Below are 21,003 nucleotides of genomic sequence, written 5' to 3'. Positions count from 1 at the left end.
TTTGGTGAAAGCGTTATGTGCTGTACAGCATCGGAGCATGAGAAATAGTCACTCCACACCGGGTTATAGCTGATAATAAAACCATAAGAGGAGAGTGGGCTACCTTTAAGGAGGAACAATAAATACAGCGGCTACCTTAGGCAGTGAGGGCCCTTGAGGTTCTTCATTTTGAGTGAATAATAAATCTCCAGGGTCCACTGGAGACTACTTAAAAATAAAACTCCGCAGTCGGAGGAAAAATGACTTTCCTCAGAAGTCTGTGAGAAAGAGGAGACGGAAAGCTAGCGCTGCGTGTGCGGGGGAAGCCCCCCAGGGCCGAGCAAGGAGGAAGGCAAAGGAGAGGGGTGAGAACAAAACGGGCCTGATTTGCTTTATAGGCTTGAGAGGGAATGCTGCCTGAAGTTAGGGCTGCAGACACTTGCTTTTACAAGGTTTTCGGGTGCTCCCTGTTTTTGAAAATTAAATTCTCTGAGTCAGTTTTTCCCACTTCAGGCGGTGACCTGAAGTCCAAAGCTCCCGGCTTGCCGCCTGCAGGGCGGTTTGAGCTGGCTCTTGCTCAAGCAGCCGCCTTTTGCTGGTGTCCCGTGGGGCTGCTGTCACACGGCCATTCCCCGCGGGGCAGCGGGGCACACCACACCGCCTGCTGTGTCACGTTTCCTACCAAGGAGCCGTGGAACAACGCCCTGAAATGTCCGACCGCATGGGACAGTCATCAGCACCCTAGGACGAGGCAGGTGGCTTCTCCTGGCCTCCTCCCCCCGGTCCCTTTGTTTGGCTGGAGATTTTGTGTAGCCTGTGCGTGGGGCATACAGACATAAAGGGCTGGGCTGTGCAAGGTCATCCCCGTCTGTGCAGTGCCACCGTACGTGCAGCTGAAGCTGAGGACTCAACCAAAAGCTTCCTTTTTCAGGCAAACTGTCTCAGTGCTCCTTTAGCAGAAGAGGACTAGTTACACTGCCCTGCCTAGGTTAAATGTATATGTATATATATAATATATATAAATGTTGCTGTTCCACTGAGGGCCATGCCTGAGATCGGGGTTACAGCTGGCCCGGCTGCATGCAAGCATCTGAAAACCATCATCCACTTGTGTCCAGCAGCAGCCGGCTGAGTCGTGGCAGCTGGCTGCTAAATAGGACTTTGCTGGCAAGAAAACTTTGGGACTGAGCCAGAGGCACGCAGGGAACTGGACACAGCAGAGGTGCTCCCCTCATGGCCTCCTCGTGCTGGGGCCGGCCGGCTGGGGCCTGCTGCGGAGAGGAGGAGGAGGAGGAGGAGGAGGAGGAGGAGGAGGAGGAGAAGGAGAAGGAGGAGGAGGAGCAGGAGCTGGGCAATGTGCTGCAAGAAGCCGTGCAGTGGGAGCAGGAGTCTCGCCGCAGAGGCAGGGCAGGGGCTGCCTTGCAGGCAGCGTTCAGCTGCCAAGCAAGGAAGGCAAACGCCCTCCCCTGCTGTCCCCGTCCGGTCACTGCCCACGACAGCGAGGTGCAGCCAGCTGCGAAGTTTGCACTCCTGTCTTCACATCTGCAGCCTTATGGCAACCCCTGGCAGCCTCTGCCCAGTGGTGCCCGTGTGCTGCTTGGTGCAGGAGGGGGAGGACCACAGCTCTGCAGCAAGGGCAGATTCCAGGTGCGTAAGACACGGCTTGCGCTGAAATCCTTGCAATGCACAAGCCGCCCTGTAAAGTTAGCCGCTTAGACCCGTTTTTCCCCAAAACCCAGCTAAAAGGACCCAGAAAGATGTTCAAGGATGGGGCATCCCAAGTGCTACGCTCGGTCTAGGGAGGCCAGAGGCCCCAGCCCCTGCCTACAGGCTGCTCCCAATGGTCCCCCTGCAGGCTCGGCTCCTCTGCTCGGTTTCTGCGCTCCTGGTGCTCCTGGCTCCATCCCAGCAGGACCCAGCCCACGTGTGCCGGGCCTGTGGACAGGAAGGCTGCTGTCACTGTGCGACTGCGATGGTGCCCAGAGGGTAAGAAACGTATTTCTGCTCACTTATTTCCAAATAGCTGGAAGCACAGGGTTAGGTTTTCCGCGCTTATCAGGACAAGAAATGAGAAAAAAATAAATACATAAAAAAATGTACTTGGGATTTCCTGTTCCCAATCCTCATTTATCACTGTGACATTATACTGTGACAGCGGGGCTAAAAATACTCGGTTAAAGACAAGGACCTGAAGGCGCAGGAGGAGGCTGCTCACAAACACAAGCTCAGCCATCACCACGAAGCCACTGGGGGCTGTGCAGGTCCCCGCATCTTCGAACCCACTGCAAACCCTTTTGCCCTTCACCCACTGCTGGTGGCGAGCAGGCGTGTTATTTTTTGTAGTTTTTGTAATTGTTTTCCAAAGCATTTAGCTGGGACCTCTCCTGGCACCCTGAGGAAGACACATGTGACCTGTTGGTTTAGCATCGGTGCGGGTTTGGGGTCTTCGAGCCCTCAAAACACAGAGGTGTTGGGTTAAAGAAGGAGCAGCAGTCAAAAGGAGGGAGAGAACAGGAGGGATGAAAAGTGGGGGCAAGTTTCGATGCCTTTTCTGAAATCCACCAAGCTGGAACAGCATGGTTTGAAGGGAAGTGCTGACAGGAGCTCCTGTCCTGAGCACCTCTTCTTCTCCAGGGTCATTCAAATGAGTGGGGAGAGTGAAAAAGAGAAAGGAATGGGACAGTGAGGAAAAGACCCCATAGGATTGGGATGACATTTTAAGCAGGGAAGGTGAGAAAAGGGGCAGAGGACGTTTCTTGTCAAGCAATGAATGGGGAAAACAACCTGAAGGGGGAAAATGCCAAGAAGGAGCAGAAGAGGTGGGGATGCTGACAGAGAAGGACACCACAGGAAATACACTGGTAGGAAAAAAACAGACCCTAAGCTGTCAGCGGAGAGGCTGATGGAAAAGAGCAGTTCTGGAGAGGAGAGCCTTCACAAACGTAACCTCACAAGGTATTTGTAGATGAGGAGGGATGGAAATCTGCTGCTCTGGGGCCAGTGCTCCCGACAGAAAGGCACAATCCAACAGAAAGATGAAAGGTCTTCAGGGAAGCAGTGGGCATAGACATTTAAAGTAAGGTATGGACCACATTTAAGCTGTCTGCTGTCTGCTCTAAGTTCTGGAGATCTGGGCATTGGCAGTGACCCAGGGGGAAACAAAGGTAATATGTAGAAAAAACTCCGAGTTGGACCAAAAAGATGTCGCTTGCTTAAGATCTTCATGTTAACTGCTAGCAGAGTATGTGTAAAGAGAACTTAAAGCAGGTTTCTAAGCAAAGTTTAAAGGGCACGGTGTGTATCAAGACAAGATACTCCGGTACGGTGGCAAGGCCCTGGAGCCTGAACCCCTTTGAAACCTTCTTCCAACAGGCAGCACAGAGGCAGGAAAGCAGCACCTGCATGTTACATTGTCCACTTGGGCTTTCCAGTCAGCTACTGTCAGAGCAGGGAAAAAATCTGGGTAAATATTTCAAGAACTGGGAAAAACCTCCTTGCTGCAGCCCTTTCTCTTTGGCACGTGCCCAGGTCCTTCTCTGGCCCATGAGGATGGACAGGAGGAAAAGAGGGAGCTGAAGTCTGTTGCTTGGGCATCAGGATGTGCTCAGGGACTTCTTGTTTCCCTGTGCTCGGGTGCATCTCAGCTCAGAGCTTGTGCCTTTGGTGAGGATTGCATTTCCCCAAGACACATCACCCTGCACGTCCACAGCAAACTTTTTTTCTTTTTCCCAAATTTTGCAGATCTTTCTCCCTAGCGCTGTCATTCTGGAAGGGCTCACAGCCCTTTGGGGAAGCACACATGAGCACAGCAGGCCGTAATGACCCTTGTTTTTCTGATTACCCATTTGTTGTGCAAGATTTCCTAAACGAGGGAGAGAAACAGCGCATTAAACGGGAATTATTTTCTCTGAAATGGAAAGTATTTTCTCTAAAAACCACCGATGGGTGTAAAAAATCCACTTAAAACATATAACCAAATGTTATTTAATATCTTAAAAAGTAACACAATCCAAAATGGATATTTCACACAACACTACATAAACAACATGAACACAATATTACCATATGGAGGGACTTTCAAATATAGACTTACAAAAATCCCTGTCCTTTTTTTTTTTTTTCCTTTAAATTATTATACTAAGCATGACAAGTAATCATCATTTACAATATGGTACACTGACACAATAAAAACCATGTTACAAATGTGCTGTTATAAATCAGTAACGTTAGGGAAGACATTTCATGAACCGTAATTTTTTCATATGAAATACTATACAATATAAACAGAACATCCATCTTGGATGACCTTTACAGCAACCAGAGACCAAGTAATTTTTTAATTTTTTTTTTTTTTTCAGTGCAAACACATTTATACAAGGCAGTCTTGGCTGCAAAACTCCCTTCTAACATACAGTAAGTCCCACTTGCATTTAGTAACTCATTTAGACCTAATGCAACAGCCACATTCAGTCACTCACGGACGATTACCTGCAGAGTTATGATCCCTTTCCACTCAACGCCTCCTCCGCGTGTCGAGGTGACCCCTGTGCCAACCACCCCGCGGGCCCTTTTGTACTTAGGGGTGGGCGCCCTTCGGGGGGCTCTGGCCACTGTGGCCGTGCCGCAGGGGCGCTAACGGGGGGCTGCCTTCCAGGTCCAGGTGTGCGCACCGTGGCCTCCTGCGCCTCGCCTGCGCGTCGTGCCGTGCCTCGGGGGGGAGGAAGGCGGAAATCCTCAGCTCAGACCTGAGCTTCAATGGAGCCAGCGACCAGTCCCGCTCTCTGCTCGGCGCGTGGGAGGCCGGGGGGTTAACGCCAGACTCAGACCCGCGTGGCTGAGCCCAGCCTCTGGAGCGCGAGTCCCGTTTTCTTCTAGCACCAGCTCGGCTTTAGTTGGGTCCGCTGCGTGCCCCCGGGCACGCCGATGCAGGGTCGATGCGCTTTACTTACGTCGGGGGGAACATTTTAGATATATACTTTGCTTTCTTTTAAAGAATTATGTAAAAAATAGAACATTTCTCTCTAATACTGTACAGCTTTCTTCAGAAGAGCAAAGGGAATTAATTGTAAACTGGGGGGGTGGCACCAGATTAGGAGTGCTATTTGCTTTCTCAGCACAACAATTTGAAGAATCGCGTTTGGGAGAAGCTCTGTGAAATGTATTTGAAAAACAAATTTTTAATTAAAATAACTGTTTCTAAAACCACCGCCGGCAGTACTCGTACGACTGAAAGCTGGTTTTGGCACTGCTAACCTAGAGTCTCTGCAGGACTGCAAAGTAGTTTCCCTCTTAAACTGAATGCACAAAAAGATGAGCTCCGGAGTACGAACACTGAACACTTTGGTCAACTATTACGCTTACTCGAGTGACTTTTGAAGAGAAAAGAAAGAAACTGGTTAATAATTTCGTCCACAGACTCTCAGCCTTGTTTTCTTCAGCGTGCCCCGCCAGAGGACGGGGATGGTGAGGTCTGCCCGCCTCGGCGCTGGGAGGCTCGGCTGGTACCGCCTGGAGTGCTCCACGGCCCTCGGGCATGGCTTAAGTGCAAGGCATGACCCACGTTTATGGTGGCCTCCATCTCTTTTACGAAAATGACTACCGCTGGCAAGCACTCAGGCCATGGTTTTAATTAAAGTATTTGTTTCCCAATACATCTTACTTTTTAGAGTTGAGCGAACGTTGTTGCTTGTTTTACGGACATTTCACAATGGCACACGGAGCCAAACGGATAGTGATTTCCTATGGTCTGTAACTGAAATACTTAAAACCAGCTAAATTAGCTCAGCTGATGATTGTACATTAACTCGCATCAGGATAATGGTACTAGGTTTGCTGAAAGAGGTGTTCATAAATCGGGGTTTGTATATAAACGTGATCTGCTTAGGTTCAACTGCCACTTTCTTCCTTTGGTTTTTGGAAAATCTTTCTTTTTTCCCTCCTGAAAGGTGGCTTGTTGCAACTGGCTACTTTTCAAAAGCCAGCTTCATTTTTCTTGGAAACTCGCCCACGCTCTTTGAACAATAGGCACATACCTCGAGTAGGGACCCAATACTGCTCCCAGAGAAGTCAATTAGTCAATTAAAAGCTGCTGGCAATTTCTATAGGAGCAAGTGTTTCTAATGCACACGCTCTAGAAAACAGAGCGTGTCTCGTTGAAGGAAGAGCTGCTCTAACACCCTTGCCGGTTCAGAGAAACCATGACCTGATATGTTGGCAAAAACGGAGGCAGAACAGGGCCCGGCATGTTTGAAGGCTGCCAAGAAAATACCCAGAGTGTCTTCTGTCAAACCCCAAACTGTCAATCATATTTCACAGACTGTAGGTGTTCCTAATTTGCTAAATTACAAACACATTTTCAAGTTCTACCAGGCAGAAATCGTAGCAGTAACTGGGGAGAGGATGGAAGGTTCGAGCCTCCCTTTCACTTTTATCCCAATTATGCAGCCTTGTCAAAGTCTTAAGTGACTCATCTGAAAGACAGATTTTTAATATTGTAAAAGGAAATTGTGGCAATGGAAACATGATGACCTCATACGCAAGCATTGACACACAAGAGAACGCCATGAGCTAATGCTTCAAAGTTTTTAACCTTGCTTTGTACAATACACTTTTTATGTTGCTGCATTTCATCAAATTCATGGAGGTAGTTATATGTGTAAAAAAAATTACCATAAAAGTAACATGTTGTATTATAATAATACATATTAAGTGTGCAAAATGCCGACAGATTTGTGTTGACCCTTTACAGTTGAACACAACACAGATTCAACCTAATCTAACTCTGTAAACCTTTAAATTGATACATTAGAAGAAGAATGACAGATAAGCAACCATGTAATACAAGGCTATGATTTCATCAAAGGATTAGGGTGACATAAAGCACTCAAGCTCCACTCTCGTGGTTTTGTTACCAGAACCTCAAGATGGAATTTCCTTATATTCCATTGTTGATTTTAAAAGAAAAAAAAAAAAAAAAAAAGAATTCAAGATTAGAACGTTTCTATTTGAAACTTCTGTTTACATTCCATATTCCAAGAGTCACATTAATATTGGTACAATGCCATGTCAACATTAATATGACATTTATGTTGTCTGCTGGTCTCTGGGAACTTTAGGAAATTACATACTAAACAGTTTGTAGGTATGTATTGTCATATTCTGTTGGAATTATGTCTTCTGTACAACCAGCTGCCTGCATAAGTTCTGATTAGCTTATGACAAACAAACGTTTCTCCAAAAGGTGAAATTTGTTTTTGCTGTTCACATTTTAATACTGACATTAGTACTTCAGATCATCAGCTATATATATATATATATATATGTTTTAAGTTTTGACATTTTTATTTACTGAATTGATACATACTACTGATGTCAGAGCTGTCTCAGAAAACAAAATCACAGTCAGCCACTGCATAGTATATGACAATTCCCCACAAAAACTCTGACTCTACAGTTCGCATGGAATAAGTACGGCTGGAGTTACATACTGAGTAATAAGATGCGTCATGCAAAGCATTATATGGTAATTAGAGCACATCTTGGAAGGTATGATAAGGCAGAAGGCTAAAGGCCAAGTGACTTTGATAACCAACCAAAAGCACAATAATTTCCTTTATGTGCACTGAAAGGTCTTATTGCTCCCATGAAATGGAATTTATACATCGAAACCAAGGAAAACAGACCTGTGCATTTACTGGGTACTGTAGATGTCCTTGACAGAATTAGAAACTGATTGTGTCCAGAGTTAGAAAGCCATTTTTATAAGTAAATGAACTTTATCCAACTGCGTAACATAAGGCTGAACCTTCAGTGAAGACTTCTGATGACAATATAGAACATGAGTGAAGCTCAAATGACGCTGTGTACAGAGTAATACATGTCACCAGAACCTGATGAAAACACTGGCTTTAAATATGTACAGTTGGGTTTAACACCTGTGTACTACAAGAGCTAGACAGTGTAAATGTCCCTTTTCTATTCAACAGTTTGGACTATTGAATATTTTAATATCTTTGTTATTCTTCCACCAATTTGTCTGTTCTGATAAAAAATAAAGATAGAATTAATTTTGAAGTCAGTTTGTTGCACTACCAGGTTGCATGAGTAACAGAGTAGAATGTGACCCTATGCCTAAAAATTACTCTTTAAGTTCAACTATCCTTAGAAGTTACTCTGCAGTAATTAGCATAGTATTAATTACTTTGGAGCAACAGTTTGGGGGAGAGCGATTAGGATATACCATACCTACAGAATTCAGATTTCTACTGCCAACCAAATGGACACATTTAATTTCTAGAAACTAGATGTGTCCATAAAATGCTAAATTGCAAATAACATCCACTGAATAAAAAGGCCAGAAGTTTATAACTCTCTAAATTTTGTTCTCTGATAATCACTACAATGTATGCTATTTTTAATAGCCTAATTTAGGCACTCTATTTAATAAGCTACATAAAATAGATTTATGTCCTTCCACTAGAAAGAAATCAATTCTTCAGGCCATACTTGTCATTTATATCACAAAGAATATTTTTGTTCAAAGAAATTAGTTATTCTGATTCCTATATTAATGGCGAGTTGCAATACCAGAAGCGACACAAGAATTAGATTATCTTTCTTAAATACTTGATTTATACTGAAGATATTCCCTATATTTTGTGTCACTCCACGTTGCGGCTCCGTGACAGTTATAGCTTTCCCCTCCCTCCCCGTTCCCCCCTCTACCTCCTCATTTCTGACTCTGGAAGGTCAAGTCGCAAGTCTCATACATAAACATCTCTCATACTTCTGCAACACGAAAGGGGAAGCTGTCTCCCTACCCACCCTCCATACTCTAAAAGAAAGACCTCTTTTTACTCACTTAAACAGGTATTTTGCAAAATTGTGTCCCAAAAACACACAGTGAAAATGACTGATTGGTACTAATAATTCACAGATAGAGCTGAGGTCACCACTTGTCACGTTTGGCATCGTTTTTCCTCATGGTGATCCTGGCCGGTTACTTTCAGCAGTGGCTCAATTTTTGAAGTAGAACAACTCTGCAGCAGAGCTTAGCTTCTGACCGGGGGCATCACACATCTGTGGCATTTTTTTTTTAAATGAAGTTGGCAACTGCATGGACATTGAAAATGCAGATTACACTTACAGTGTCTAGACTTTCATATATGTGCTCAGTTACAATTAAGTGAAGCAAAAAGTGTACATATTATCCCTACTGCTATTCTGTTGCTACAGAGCCGCAAATGTGAAAAGCAATACCTTGAAATAAAGATTTCTTTGTTGCCCCTAGTCTACATAGCAGCACAGTTTAAGTAAACACTAAAACTGTGGTTGAGATGCTTTTTTTTTTTTTTTTTTTTCCCCAAAGATGTAAACATCAGTCCCAGTGTCGTAAACTTTACTGTATAGGATGAGACAGAAATTCTGAGGCAGGATGACTATCAGACACTAGTGACAGAAGCTTGCAGGCAGTTAGCTGGTTTCTGCAGTTTCTCAGCTTCGCTTGTCGGCGGGTCTGCGGTGGCTCGGAAGTTGAAGGTTGGGCCTGCCCCGCCGTGTGCAGGGCTCAGAGCGGGGTTCTGACGTCTGTTGCTTTCAACAATACTCGAAGTGTTGGATGCCAGGCTCTCCCGAGTACTAGAATGGAAAAGAAATATATATACACACTCGTATGCGACATGCCTATATATCTGTGGACCAGACAGGAAAGGAGAATAGAGTGTTTTATAATAGGCTTCCTGTGTTTGTATGTAATGTCACATCAATAAACCATCTCATGTTGACGGTTCACATGTGTTCCTCCAAAACGGGTTCCAGAAGTACTCAGCAGCCACCGTACTGCAGCGCAGGTACAGCACCAAGCAGGGCTGAAGCTGTCACACAGGGTCTGTAACCTGAACCCGTATCAAGCAATCTGGATCTTACGCTCAAGGAAATCAAATAGCTCCCATTTTGCACGTGGGGCATATTAATTTTATTTCCCAGATGGTGAATTTTTGCACAACTTCATCAAATCAGCACTGTGACTGGGCAGAGCTAGGAGAGTATTGTGTAGCACAGCCTCCTCTGCTGTCCCCTCTTCTCTCTCTGTCTTTAATGCAGATTATTTGTAAGCTAAAAACACTACTTTACATTAAACCCATAATGCTTCTGAACACCACGCTGCAATTCTGCTTCCCAGCTGAGACAACTGCAACTTACAAGGCAGTGAGAGATCTTACCTGCCCGGTCTGCAGTCATTCTCTGAACACGAACGGGTGCTGTGACTGCATTTATGTAACAGACCAAGTCCCTTTCGCTCTAGCACACTGCTTGTCCATGGGAGTGACAGCACACTTGGCGCTTTTAAAGAGTAAACCTTTTAATAACACATCTAGCTATGAATGCAGAGGAGCCTTTATTTTATCCTACAGCTTTTAAAAAACTCAGCCAAGATATGCTAAAGGTAGTTTTTAGCAATACTACTCTTTTTTGCTCTCTTAGCACTCTTTATCTCTAAATAACGTTTTTCCATGCAGAGAGAGATTTGGTTTTCAGGTAGTCCATGGATCTTGGTTATGTATCTTTCACTGTACTTCTTTGTAAAATGACACCACATCTTGCTATGGAGGTGTTTGTAGGGTACATTTAGAGGACTGAATGGGTGCTATATAAGCACCAAAAGCGGAGATACTAATGACAGAGTTTCATGGTCGGTTTAAAATCAACCTAAATTTACCTGCTACTGAAAGGAGCAGCTCCCACCTGCCTCGTGTTGTCCTGACCCTGCAACATGTTACTCTCCCAGTTAAATACTAGTCCTGAGAAAAAAGATAAGGGCCAATAACAGGGGAAGAGTAGGAACACCCAGCCTGGAATGCAGCAGGGGAGAAACGTGTCGGTGCATGGCACAGGGGAAGAGAGAAACACCTCGTGTAGCTGTAGTAAAAAATGCAGCTGCAAACCATCCGAAACTGACTGGATCTGGAAAAATCAATGATGCTTTCAGAAAAGCTCTCATAGATACTTTTAATTTGATCAGAACTGGTACTGATCACCTCCGGCCAATCACCTTATTGTAAGTACCTCCAAACAGCGACGGGCGACGCTCACACTAAGCAACCTCTGGGAGCTGCAGTGATGTAGGGCGTGCTTCTGTTGCTCATTTTTTGATCCCTCTCCCTCTGCTTATTAATGAAAACAGATGCAATCTTTGTTTTTCAGAGATCAGCCAGCACTGTATCATTCTTTACGGGACCACCAATTCCAGATTTTCAAACCAATTTCAATTCCAGTGTTGCAAACTGACCATTGTTAACATCTACGGATGATGACTGCACTGAGAGTTCAGCATGCCAAAATTAGCTCTTAGGTGACCAGAACAGCAGTATTACACAAATTTTAAAAATAAAGGAAAAAAATAATATTAAAAGCTAGTGGATACTATATACCACTTGTATAAATGTGCTGAACAAAATACAGCGAGGCTGTTTTCCCAATGGCAACGTATTCATGAATTTCTCATACAAAATACTTTTGAAGTCAAATGACCATTGCAAATCTCATTAACTACATCCTGTGTTGGTGTTGTTTGCTTTTTTTTTTTTTTTTAAATGCACCTTTTTTTCCTTCAGTTTGTCACACTTTGAAAATATCCTTTTTCTTTCACAGTGTAGAACTGGTAATTTTGATTCCCCGAGCAAGGCTGCACACTGCAGTTTAAATGAAAGATGAAAAGATACCACCACACCCCGGGAAGTCCAGTTACACATCAGTGGAGGCTAGGAGACTACACTTGAGAAATATCCCTAGAAACGTGCCCTGTTTTGATCCTCTTCCTGAGGTACCTGCTAATGGACACTCAGATCTAGGGGAATCTCAGCAGATGGATGCTGGATGGTGTTTTCATATTTTCTGGAAAAGGGCTGTGGAGTACATTTTTTATAAGGTAGGAAAGTAATAACAGCATGGTAATTATAGCCAAAGGGTTGAATTCACCCTCAAGCTCCACTTATTTTTATAGTTATATCAAGGAGTGACCAAAAGCAAGCAAAAGCATCCAATTTAATCATCTTGATGCAAAACTCATGACTTGGACATATAAAAGCCTTTGAAATACCCAGAATATATGCTGGCCTTATGAAACAAATACACAGAAAAAAAACCCTACAGAATGCTGCATTTCTGTACAAATAAAAAAGTTTACTTGCAAAAAAAATGTTAATAAATAAACAGTAAAATAAAAAAGGGATGTGTAGAGCACAATCATTATTAAAAGCTGCTTATCTGTTCCCCTTTTAATCTTGACAGAGTGGTATAGCAGCGCTAAATCCAGTACGCTCACAACGTTCTGCTCTCTTGCTAGCTAAGTTTAAGCTGAACATCAACAGAAATTTTAGCTTTTGTGTAAACAGTTAGGGAAGGAAATATCTGACTTTGCATTAAGCAGAAACGCAAGCTTATATTCAGTGTGCATGCAGCAGGCAAGACAGCAGTCTAAGAACTGATTTTTCTCCAGTCAACACCCTGTCCTGTAGATCAAATGCATGCTGTGGAGTGAGGCAGGCTGGGCAAGCAGCAGCACACATCATATCCTCCCCTGCAAAAACTGCCTGCAAGTATAGCACTTCAGCTTAAAGAAATGACATTTTTAAAAAAAAGCAGTGCACTCAGCCTCATACAGCACTTGTGTGTGAAAAAGATGCCGAGCATCTGCAGAACTGTAACAGGAGCAAATTCAACCCCTCCTTGTATTTAAGTTAGATTCAGTGTAAGTGCAATGACTTGCTCAGATTATTCTACAAAATTTTTACTCGGAAGAATCATACATGTGTTAAAAGCCTGCTCCGGTAGTTTGATGTTCCCTGCATGCTGCAGCAGGCCCAGCAATTCCTGCCTTGTCGTTAACATCAAGCAGGAGTAACCATCAAATCCAAAGGAATTTATTCCAGAGTGACAGGATTAACTGAAAAGGAAATTTAGTCTTGTGTCTAGGAGCAGAAAACCCTTCACATGCCTTTCTGAGAGCCCTGGCTATAGATTTAAAAGAATACCTAATTTTGAGGAATAAGAACACTTTTTATAGTGAAATAAAATAAAAATAACAACTAACACCACAATGCCAAACAACATTTTCTTTCACCTAACACAAATCCAGTCTTGGAGGTTTTATTTTTAAACACAGCCAATAAATAATTTAAGCCTAAGCAAGACATTATAAGAGAACAACCATCGTAAATTATTTCTGCGGGTTTAGAGCCTTTGTTGTGAACCCTGATGGGTTGCTATCCAGGGCAAACAAAACCAGGCAAGCCCCGCTCCAGCAGGGACCTACAGCTGCCAAAGGCCAGAGGGAGAAGGAAGAAGGCTCAAGTGAAGGATTCTTAACCTGGAAATGAGCTGGTGAAATCTTCAGGGTAGGACACACACCAGCAACTCTCTCCTCCCTGTGTATGTGAGGCTCCTAGTGCAACTCCCTTCCCATATACCCTAGGCAAGGCACCTCTCTCTCTGCTGATGCAGAGCCAGGTCGCCTCTGAAGTTCAAATACCCTGAGCACTTTCAGCTGTGGAGGGAGAACAGCTCTTCCAGTCTCACCAGCTTGGAATGGTGACAGATAGATAAATACACTTCCAAAATGTTTTAAGAAAACAAAGAAAAAAGCACAAACCCTCAAAAATCTTTTTTTTTTTGGTGTCTGAGCCAAGGATAATGGCACCTGGTTATGTCTACTCTTCCAATTAGTCTTGATGGGGAAGGGGAGGGGGGAATATGCAGGAGCTCACCCTTTCTACTCTAAATGCAAACACAAGAAAAAAGGATACAGGGAGTTTTTGCAGCAAAAGGAAAATTATCTAATGCACTCAATGCCGCAAACAGCCTCTGGTTACTCATGGTATGGGGGAAGACCCGCACCTCTGAATTGTGGATTCAGGGCTGCAGGAGACACGGTCTGAGAGCCTCAATGTGCTTAGCACGGCCCTGTGCTCTGTCACCAACACTACACACACAGCTAATGAGAGCTTCCTAGCCGGTACAGCTGCAATTAAGGAGACAGTCCTACCGTGGGGAGTTGAACCCGCTGTCCACAGTGATGCTGCTGCTGTCCATGCTGTCCAGGCGGGCCGAGTGGGTGGCTCGCTGGTTGCTGCTGCTCTCTGACTCCTTCGGGGCGAGCAGCGTGAGATTCTTCTCGAACTTGCGCTGCAGGTCCCGCTCCTTCTCTCGCTCCAGGAGCCACTGCATGGTGCCCACGTCATCCCTGTTCTTCTCTTCCTCAGCGTTTTTGTTGGTCCCCTCCTCCGAGTCATCGTCGTCGGACACGTTGTAGTAGTCGAAGGAGGCCTCCTGGTTCCCGGTCGTCTCCTGCTGCCTCTGCGACCCGGGCATGGCCTGCGTGACCGAGCTGACGATCGCTTGCTCCAGCTTCTCGCAGCGGACCGGCAACGTGTCAGAGGGGGTCTTCTGGTGGGGCTTGAGCAGGGGTGTGCTAGCCTTGTGGTAACTGTTCACCGAAAGAGTGTTGTGCAGAGGTTTGAAGAGCGTGTCCTTGCTAAATATCTCTTTCCTTTTATCCAGGCTGCTTGACTCAGCGCTGTGGTGTTGGACCAGCCGCCCGTTGGCGATCACCTCTGGAGTCTGGCCAGCTACCGCCGAGCTGCTGCTCGGGCCCTTCGGGGACTCCTCCTTGTGCACCCCGGGCTCCCTGACAACGTGCTGAGGCTGTCTGTCTGAGGGAGCCAGTTTTTTGAGCCCGTCTGTCCCTGTCAGCGTGTCGTGATCCTCCTTGTTCTTGCCCAGCGGTGACGGAGCGGTAAGCACGGTCTCGCTGGACGTGTTGCACTGGAAATAGTCGTCGACGGCAGATTTTGTTGTGCAGGAGTTGAGCTCGCTGTAGGACGGCAAGTTCTCCGTCGGCTTGTTTTGTTCCAGCAGGCCACACGAACTGGGGGTTTCTGCGCTGCCACCGGCTATTTCAGGGATGCAAGTCTCTTTGTAGCCCGCGGCTGAGATCAGAGCCCTTTGATGACCGAGTGACTGGGACGGCCGTAAGGTACTATCGTCGATGTAAGTTTGGCTAGTCGTTTGGTCATCTGGGCTACAGCCCTCGCCTATGTCTTCAGGCGTGCCTAAAGTAGCCGAGCCCAGAGGCCCTTTGGAGTTATCCATGGATCTAGACCTTTCTTTAGCCTTACTGGACCGCTCGTTCCTCGACCGTCTGTCCTGCGTATGGCTGTGGCTCCGGTGGACCTTGGAGTGGGAGCTTCCCCTGGAAGGTTCAGGAAAAGGCATTTCAGTTCTTCTTTTGGCCAGCTCACCAGACACGTCCCATTCTGGTGTCATGGGAAAGTGAGATTCGATCATGTTAGGATTGCTGTGCATTATAAAATTATCTCCCTTGTGTTCTATTATAAAACAGCCTTCCCGCGGGGATCGAGTCAAGGGGTCGTAGAAGTCATACTCCCTTTCGGCAGGGATATCCAAATGAGAGCCATCTGATGGATCTCCTTTGGACACCCGAGTCTTGCTGTGCGACCTCGACTTCCCATGAGACTTTCTGTGATTCCTACTTTTTTTGCTTCGTCCGCTGTGGTGAGCTGAAGATCCTGCTTTGCTTCGTTGAGCCTTTTCTTCTTCAAGTTTCTTCATTAGTGCAGTGTGCCTCATGACATTTTCCACAGTCAAGTCTGGGTTAATGCGCCTGATAATCTCCATTTCTACTTCTCTAGGTATAGTGGTAGGGGTGTCCTCGTCCCTTAGCGGCCACTCCTCTGGAGGAAACTGGGCAGAGAAATTTGCCAACTGTTTTGTCTTGTCCTTCTTAAAACTTAATCGGAATAATTTGAGTCCAAATTTCTTAGACTGCTTTTCTACATCCTTGGGCTTTGTGAGCGTCTCTGCTTTATAAGAAAAATTGACAGTACTTTTACTTTTCTCAGTAGGTGGGACCTGACATAACGAAGGAGGACAGTATGAGTCTTTACAGTCTTTTGCTGATTTCCTCTGTAGGGTAGATGCATGCATGCTGTGCATGTCCTCTCTGCAACAATGGCAGGAGTCGCAGTGGTTTTTGGGTAGTGTTCGATCCCTGACGCATCCCGAGGTGGAGGGAGTTATAGTTCCTTGTTGCGGAGAGGTACACTGAGACCTGTCGGGTATCCTCTCGTCCAAATGGTACCATTTACTGTTAGTTCTTATGAGAGATGGTGTTATAAAGTAAGTCTGCGGGGTTACAATGAAATAACCATCCGGAGTTGGGTATATTTTCCTCTCCCGTACGAGCATATTCAAGGTATGTCGAAGGATTTCTGGGCTGGGTGTTGGAACTCCTAGAAATGACAGCAAACAACAATCAGGGAGTGCGTAAACCTTGGAGGACCTCTCTGGCTCCCCCCCTCCCCTGCAAAAACCTGTTTTCCCGATGTGCAGGCTGGAATATGCTGAACAAACAGCTCCAGTGAAGTACTTTGCTAGGCATTCTCTTGTCTGTTTGTTTTTCCACTTATCTCCTACACTTTAGGTGTATGAATTATTAAGTAGAAAGGAGGCCATTAATGGAGTGTTTGGGGGAAAAAAAAAAAAAAGAGAGAGAGAGAACAACTAGTCACTTCCATTGCACAGGTGACCCTAAGCTACAAGATGAAATCACTGGAAAGCAAAGGGTATCGGGGGAATACTTCACTTTTTTTCTTCTTCTAACCAAATACTGATATCCCAATTCACCAGAAGTATTTAGAACAATGTACAGTCATGTATAAAACAGTGGTTATTTGCTTACTTGGATGCCTAGTTTTTTTCTCTATGGAAGAATACCACAAAGGAAAAAAAAAAAAAAGCATCCCCCAAATTTAAAACATGTCTGAACTACAACAGCAGCTCCAAAAGATACACTTTGAGTGATATGGTTCAACTTACCCACGTAAACTTTTCTACTGTGCTGCAATGTATAGATCTAGCTCCTAACATGCTGCTTCTGAGAGTTCACTGCCTTTCACGTGAGACATGAGGGGTGCTTACCTAAGTGAAAATATCACACACCACGAGAGGGACAGGCTGTCAACCTTGCACCAGTGCCACACTAGACACATGGTAGACCTGGCGCTGTGAACCTGGTCCTTCGCACTGCCAGTACTCCTGCTGGGTTCAGTGGTGCAGGAGCAAGTCTTTAATACTTTATTAGATAAAATACCGAGTTAGCATGCTGTGCACAGGAATAAGCTCCATCTAGAGCTAAGGGAACAAGAAGTTCAGTTCACAAGCTAGTTTAAAAAACCTGTTTGTGTTGAATGAAAAATAAAAATCTTGGATTTTTTTCAGTGGAAAAAGTTATCTTCAAGCAATAGTTCATAAATTTCTGGGTACTAACCTGGTTTACGTTTTTAGAATTGAAGAAATTGTTTTAACCAGTTAGAATTATTTACTCTAGGTTTTAGTTTTCTTTTTATCAAAACTAATTTAGCAAACAAGTACCAGAAACAGAGAATAAGTTAGGCTGGAAGGGACCTCCTGAAACCATGTGGTCAGCCCACCTACTCGAGACCAGGCCAACTTGGGTCACGCTGTTCAAGGCCTTGTCGAGTCAAATTCTGCATACCTGAAAGGACTGGAATTCCATGAAATCATGCATGCATTTCATCAAAGTATCTGCTTTTCACAAAAACACCTCATGGCAACATCCCAACCAGCTGTACTTGTCACAGACACAGTTACCTTCTGCGGCACCCAGTGTGTGGTCACCAGCTCTTCACTTGCCTGTCAAAGGCTGGAGTCTGCAAGCTCACCGAGCTCCTTGTGTGAGCAAATACGAGGATGACAGCACGGGCTGTGGCACTACCACCAACATCCCACCAAACGGGCAGCGTGCTGTTGATGGCACACATAAATGGGCTCCAAACTTCAGCTCCCAGTACCACAGCATAAATGAAAGGTGAGGCAATGAAAAGTTCACTATCTCAGGGTGTGCTCCATGTGACAAAGAAACCAAGAATATCCAGCTTCTTCACTGGCTAATCTGGGATGCTGAAACTGGATCAAATAAATAAACAAACAGGCCTGGAAGAAGGCTCTGCATTTTACCAACACTTTTCAAAATGCAAATGGATGCCACAAAGCTCATGTACACCACCGCTGAAATATGCTACCAAATAAAGAAGCTCACACAATATTTTTTTCAAAGGAAGTGGGAGGGGAAAGCTTTTGTACTTCGTATTTCAGAATGTCTGTGTTGAATGAACTGGAGAACTCGCTCAAAAACAGTTTCTTGCTGCAAGGGTAGCTCAGCACAGGCACGTTCTTCAGGACTGGATGACAGCCTGTAGTAAAACACTTGGTGACTCAAGGAAGCCCAGCCTTTGTGAACAAAGCAAGTCTTACAGTGCTGAACAAACAGCGGGTGACCAGTACCACAGCTTACAGCAGCTCTAGCATCCTGTAAGCCTCAGAAGTTTTGCTGCCATGCACCCTCACGCTTGATTTCATGATACCAAACAGCACACTAAGTAAGGAGAAACAAGTAGAAAGATGCTAGTCCCTCTTACGCATGTTATTATTGCACTGCTTTGATCTGCCAAAATCTGAAAATCCCCTTTTTGCCCAAACTTGAGGAGTGGTGCAGGTGCCTGCTCTCTCAAAACTTCCCTCCTCCACTCTTTCTGCAGAGTTGGTCACTTAATGAAGGAGAGAAAAAAAAAAAAAAAAAGCAACACAGCACTCAGGTTTATTTACAATAAACCACTTATAGCCTTGCCCACTAATACTACAGCAAAAGGACTTTCCTTTGTAATATTCATCTCCTTTTTCTTAACATGCATTCTTAACTTCTGAAACACACCTTTACCAAAAAGGCACACACTAAAAGCAATGTGGAGAACACCGGTGCCCACCTTTCATTTGAATGACTACATGGCTTTGTTTCTGTATTTTGGTAGCTGTAGCTGTTTTGTACTTGTTTTTGTCTTGTACTTAGCATTCAGCCTTCCTACAGACTCAGTGACAGCAGTCAAACAGCACAGGCAACTCAGTAAGTATTCTCATGTCTGGCTTCAAGTGTTATTTGAATTTAGGGGCATGGCCATACTGCTCATATCCAGTAGCATCTGGATACTACAACTAAAACCTTACAATGGAAACAGCAGTGTTAGGAGTAACACAGACATACGAGAGAAAGCAGTTAAAACAGAGAAGGTACATATATATGGGTCAGTACACAGAGTTCACGGGCAGTCCATGGAGCTCAAAGGTGGTGCCTTATCCAGGGGAAATAGAAGAGGTAAGGAAAGTACATACTTTGAGAGAGTACATGAGAGTGAAAAATGGAAGGAATGCACAAATGAAAGGGATAAACAGAAACATGCCTCTTTTCCTCACTTCGTGTGGTAATTCTGGAGAGACGACACTTTTTTTTTTTTTTTTAAAAAAAAAGGAAGACATTCTCCTGTGAGTTTACAGAAAAGTGAGGGGAAAGAGACTGACAGGGATCTTCTGATGCCTTGCAAATACATGGTAGAAATAATCACGCATATTTTTCACCCAACAAACCATGATGACTACGTGTTGGGTAGGCGGGTCTCTGAACGCTGGGCGCACTGTGGTTACATTAATCCACTAAGTCCTGGGAGTGGAGAACGGACAGACGGACATCAAGGAGGAAATAATCAGCGTGGCTGGGCAGTCAGTGATGCTGCACGTGAACTGTGCCAGCCTTCGCTCTGGAGTTGGATCCTGCCACTTCTATCCACAGCACGCAGACTTCCCCGTGCTTCACTGCCCCAGCGGTGATGGTGGCAGGCACAGCTCCCTGGAGTCCTGTGCTGCCAGCTAACGCTGGCTACAGGCTTTGTCCGGGTCTCCATCAGGTACTTATGAAAGCAGGAACAGCCCCAAACCTGAATTATGCTGTCCTGTAGCACAGACAGGAGCAAGGACATCGCTCTGGTTCCCATTTTTGCTATTTTGAATACGTCTTCATCCTTAGTACTTCTGTGAGTACTGCACATGTGGCACAGCCTCAGCAGGGGTACACTTGAGTGGTGCCTACTGCTCATAGCCAGAGCCCAATGGCACAACGATCAGGAAGTGTATTTATACTGGGAAGTGTAAAATTTATCCTACCTAGCAATTCCTTTTTCCGCTGGGTTTTGTTTTCAAACTTGAAGCAGCGGGGCAGTGGCTGGCAATCCAGCTCAGTGCAGTTAACAGAAACATGAGATCCTAAGGCCCAAATTTACTCCACTGTGGGGTATGAAATGGAATTACACAAATTTATAAGTCCAATCTTCCCATACTAACATCAGGAAGAGAAATTCTCCCATTTCACAATTCATATTCATAGAGTAAAAAAAAAAAACAACAAACACACACAAAAAAAAACCAAAAACAAAAACAAGAAGCCTCCTTGTTCTCCTTGTTTAGTGCCATGGTTGGTGGGGTCTCCATGTTAGATTGTGGCAGCTCGAATCAGAAGTAAAATAAATGCTCCTCTGTGTGGGTTTTTACTAAAAGGTCTACAACCTTTACAGATTAAAAAAACAGGTTAAAAAAACAGCACATGGGAGTTCTGTGGATGAAGACCCTAAGACAGCAGTGGGTCATTTAACTGTTCTGCATATGGCACTTCCAATGCCATTCATCAGGTGAAAAAATGAAGACACTGATGAGAAAGCATAAAACGGGAACACGCTGGGACTGGCCCTGCTCCAGCTGGAGCCACTGGCCAAGGTTCTCCTGACTTCAGCATGAACAGAGCAGGCCTGAAGGCTCTCAATGAATGAAAAGAGGATCTATTTTCTGTCAGTGTGCATTTACCGTTTGACAGCTCTACACCTTTTCACCTTTCGTGAGCCAGGGAAGCAATGGGCCAAAGTGGTTTCCCGTTGCTGTTATCAGCTCACATATCCCGAGCTGAGAAGTCCAAGCAGGAAGATCTGCACATTTGCCACTGGCCACTGCAAATGGGAAACCAGCGAGGTACAACTTGATGAGGTAACTAGCACAGCAACACTTTCATGCCCGCACAGCCTCTCCACAGTTACCACCACCAGGACTGGG

At 45.0% G+C, this 21,003-nt stretch overlaps 2 protein-coding genes across 12 annotated transcripts in view; one reads left to right on the top strand and one right to left on the bottom strand.

Moving 5' to 3' along the window:
* Positions 1-1,212: 1,212 nt before the first annotated feature.
* Positions 1,213-9,607, top strand: LOC311436741 (uncharacterized protein; the record flags this gene model as incomplete). Its single annotated transcript, XM_084519208.1, has 3 exons — positions 1,213-1,626; positions 1,835-1,965; positions 4,634-9,607. 3 exons carry the CDS (start codon positions 1,213-1,215, stop codon positions 4,815-4,817), a joined length of 729 nt encoding a protein of 242 aa, XP_084375334.1. The 3' UTR covers positions 4,818-9,607.
* The window catches only part of STOX2 (storkhead box 2), a 93,886-nt gene continuing 76,830 nt past the window's right edge, over positions 3,948-21,003 (bottom strand). For all 11 annotated transcript variants that reach the window (XM_084518501.1, XM_084518499.1, XM_084518504.1 and 8 more), the window contains 2 exons: positions 14,021-16,286; positions 3,948-9,615 (listed from right to left, as the gene is read on the bottom strand). In XM_084518501.1, coding sequence (XP_084374627.1) covers positions 9,420-9,615; positions 14,021-16,286 — 2,462 coding nt within the window. In that variant the 3' untranslated portion in view covers positions 3,948-9,419. The remainder of the gene's footprint in view (positions 9,616-14,020; positions 16,287-21,003) is intronic.

The sequence above is a fragment of the Aythya ferina genome (assembly GCF_964211825.1).
Source record: "Aythya ferina genome assembly, chromosome: 4".
Lineage (NCBI taxonomy): Eukaryota > Metazoa > Chordata > Aves > Anseriformes > Anatidae > Aythya > Aythya ferina.
The sequence above is the reverse complement of the archived record's forward strand: the minus strand, read 5'-3'. Positions and strand labels throughout refer to the sequence as shown.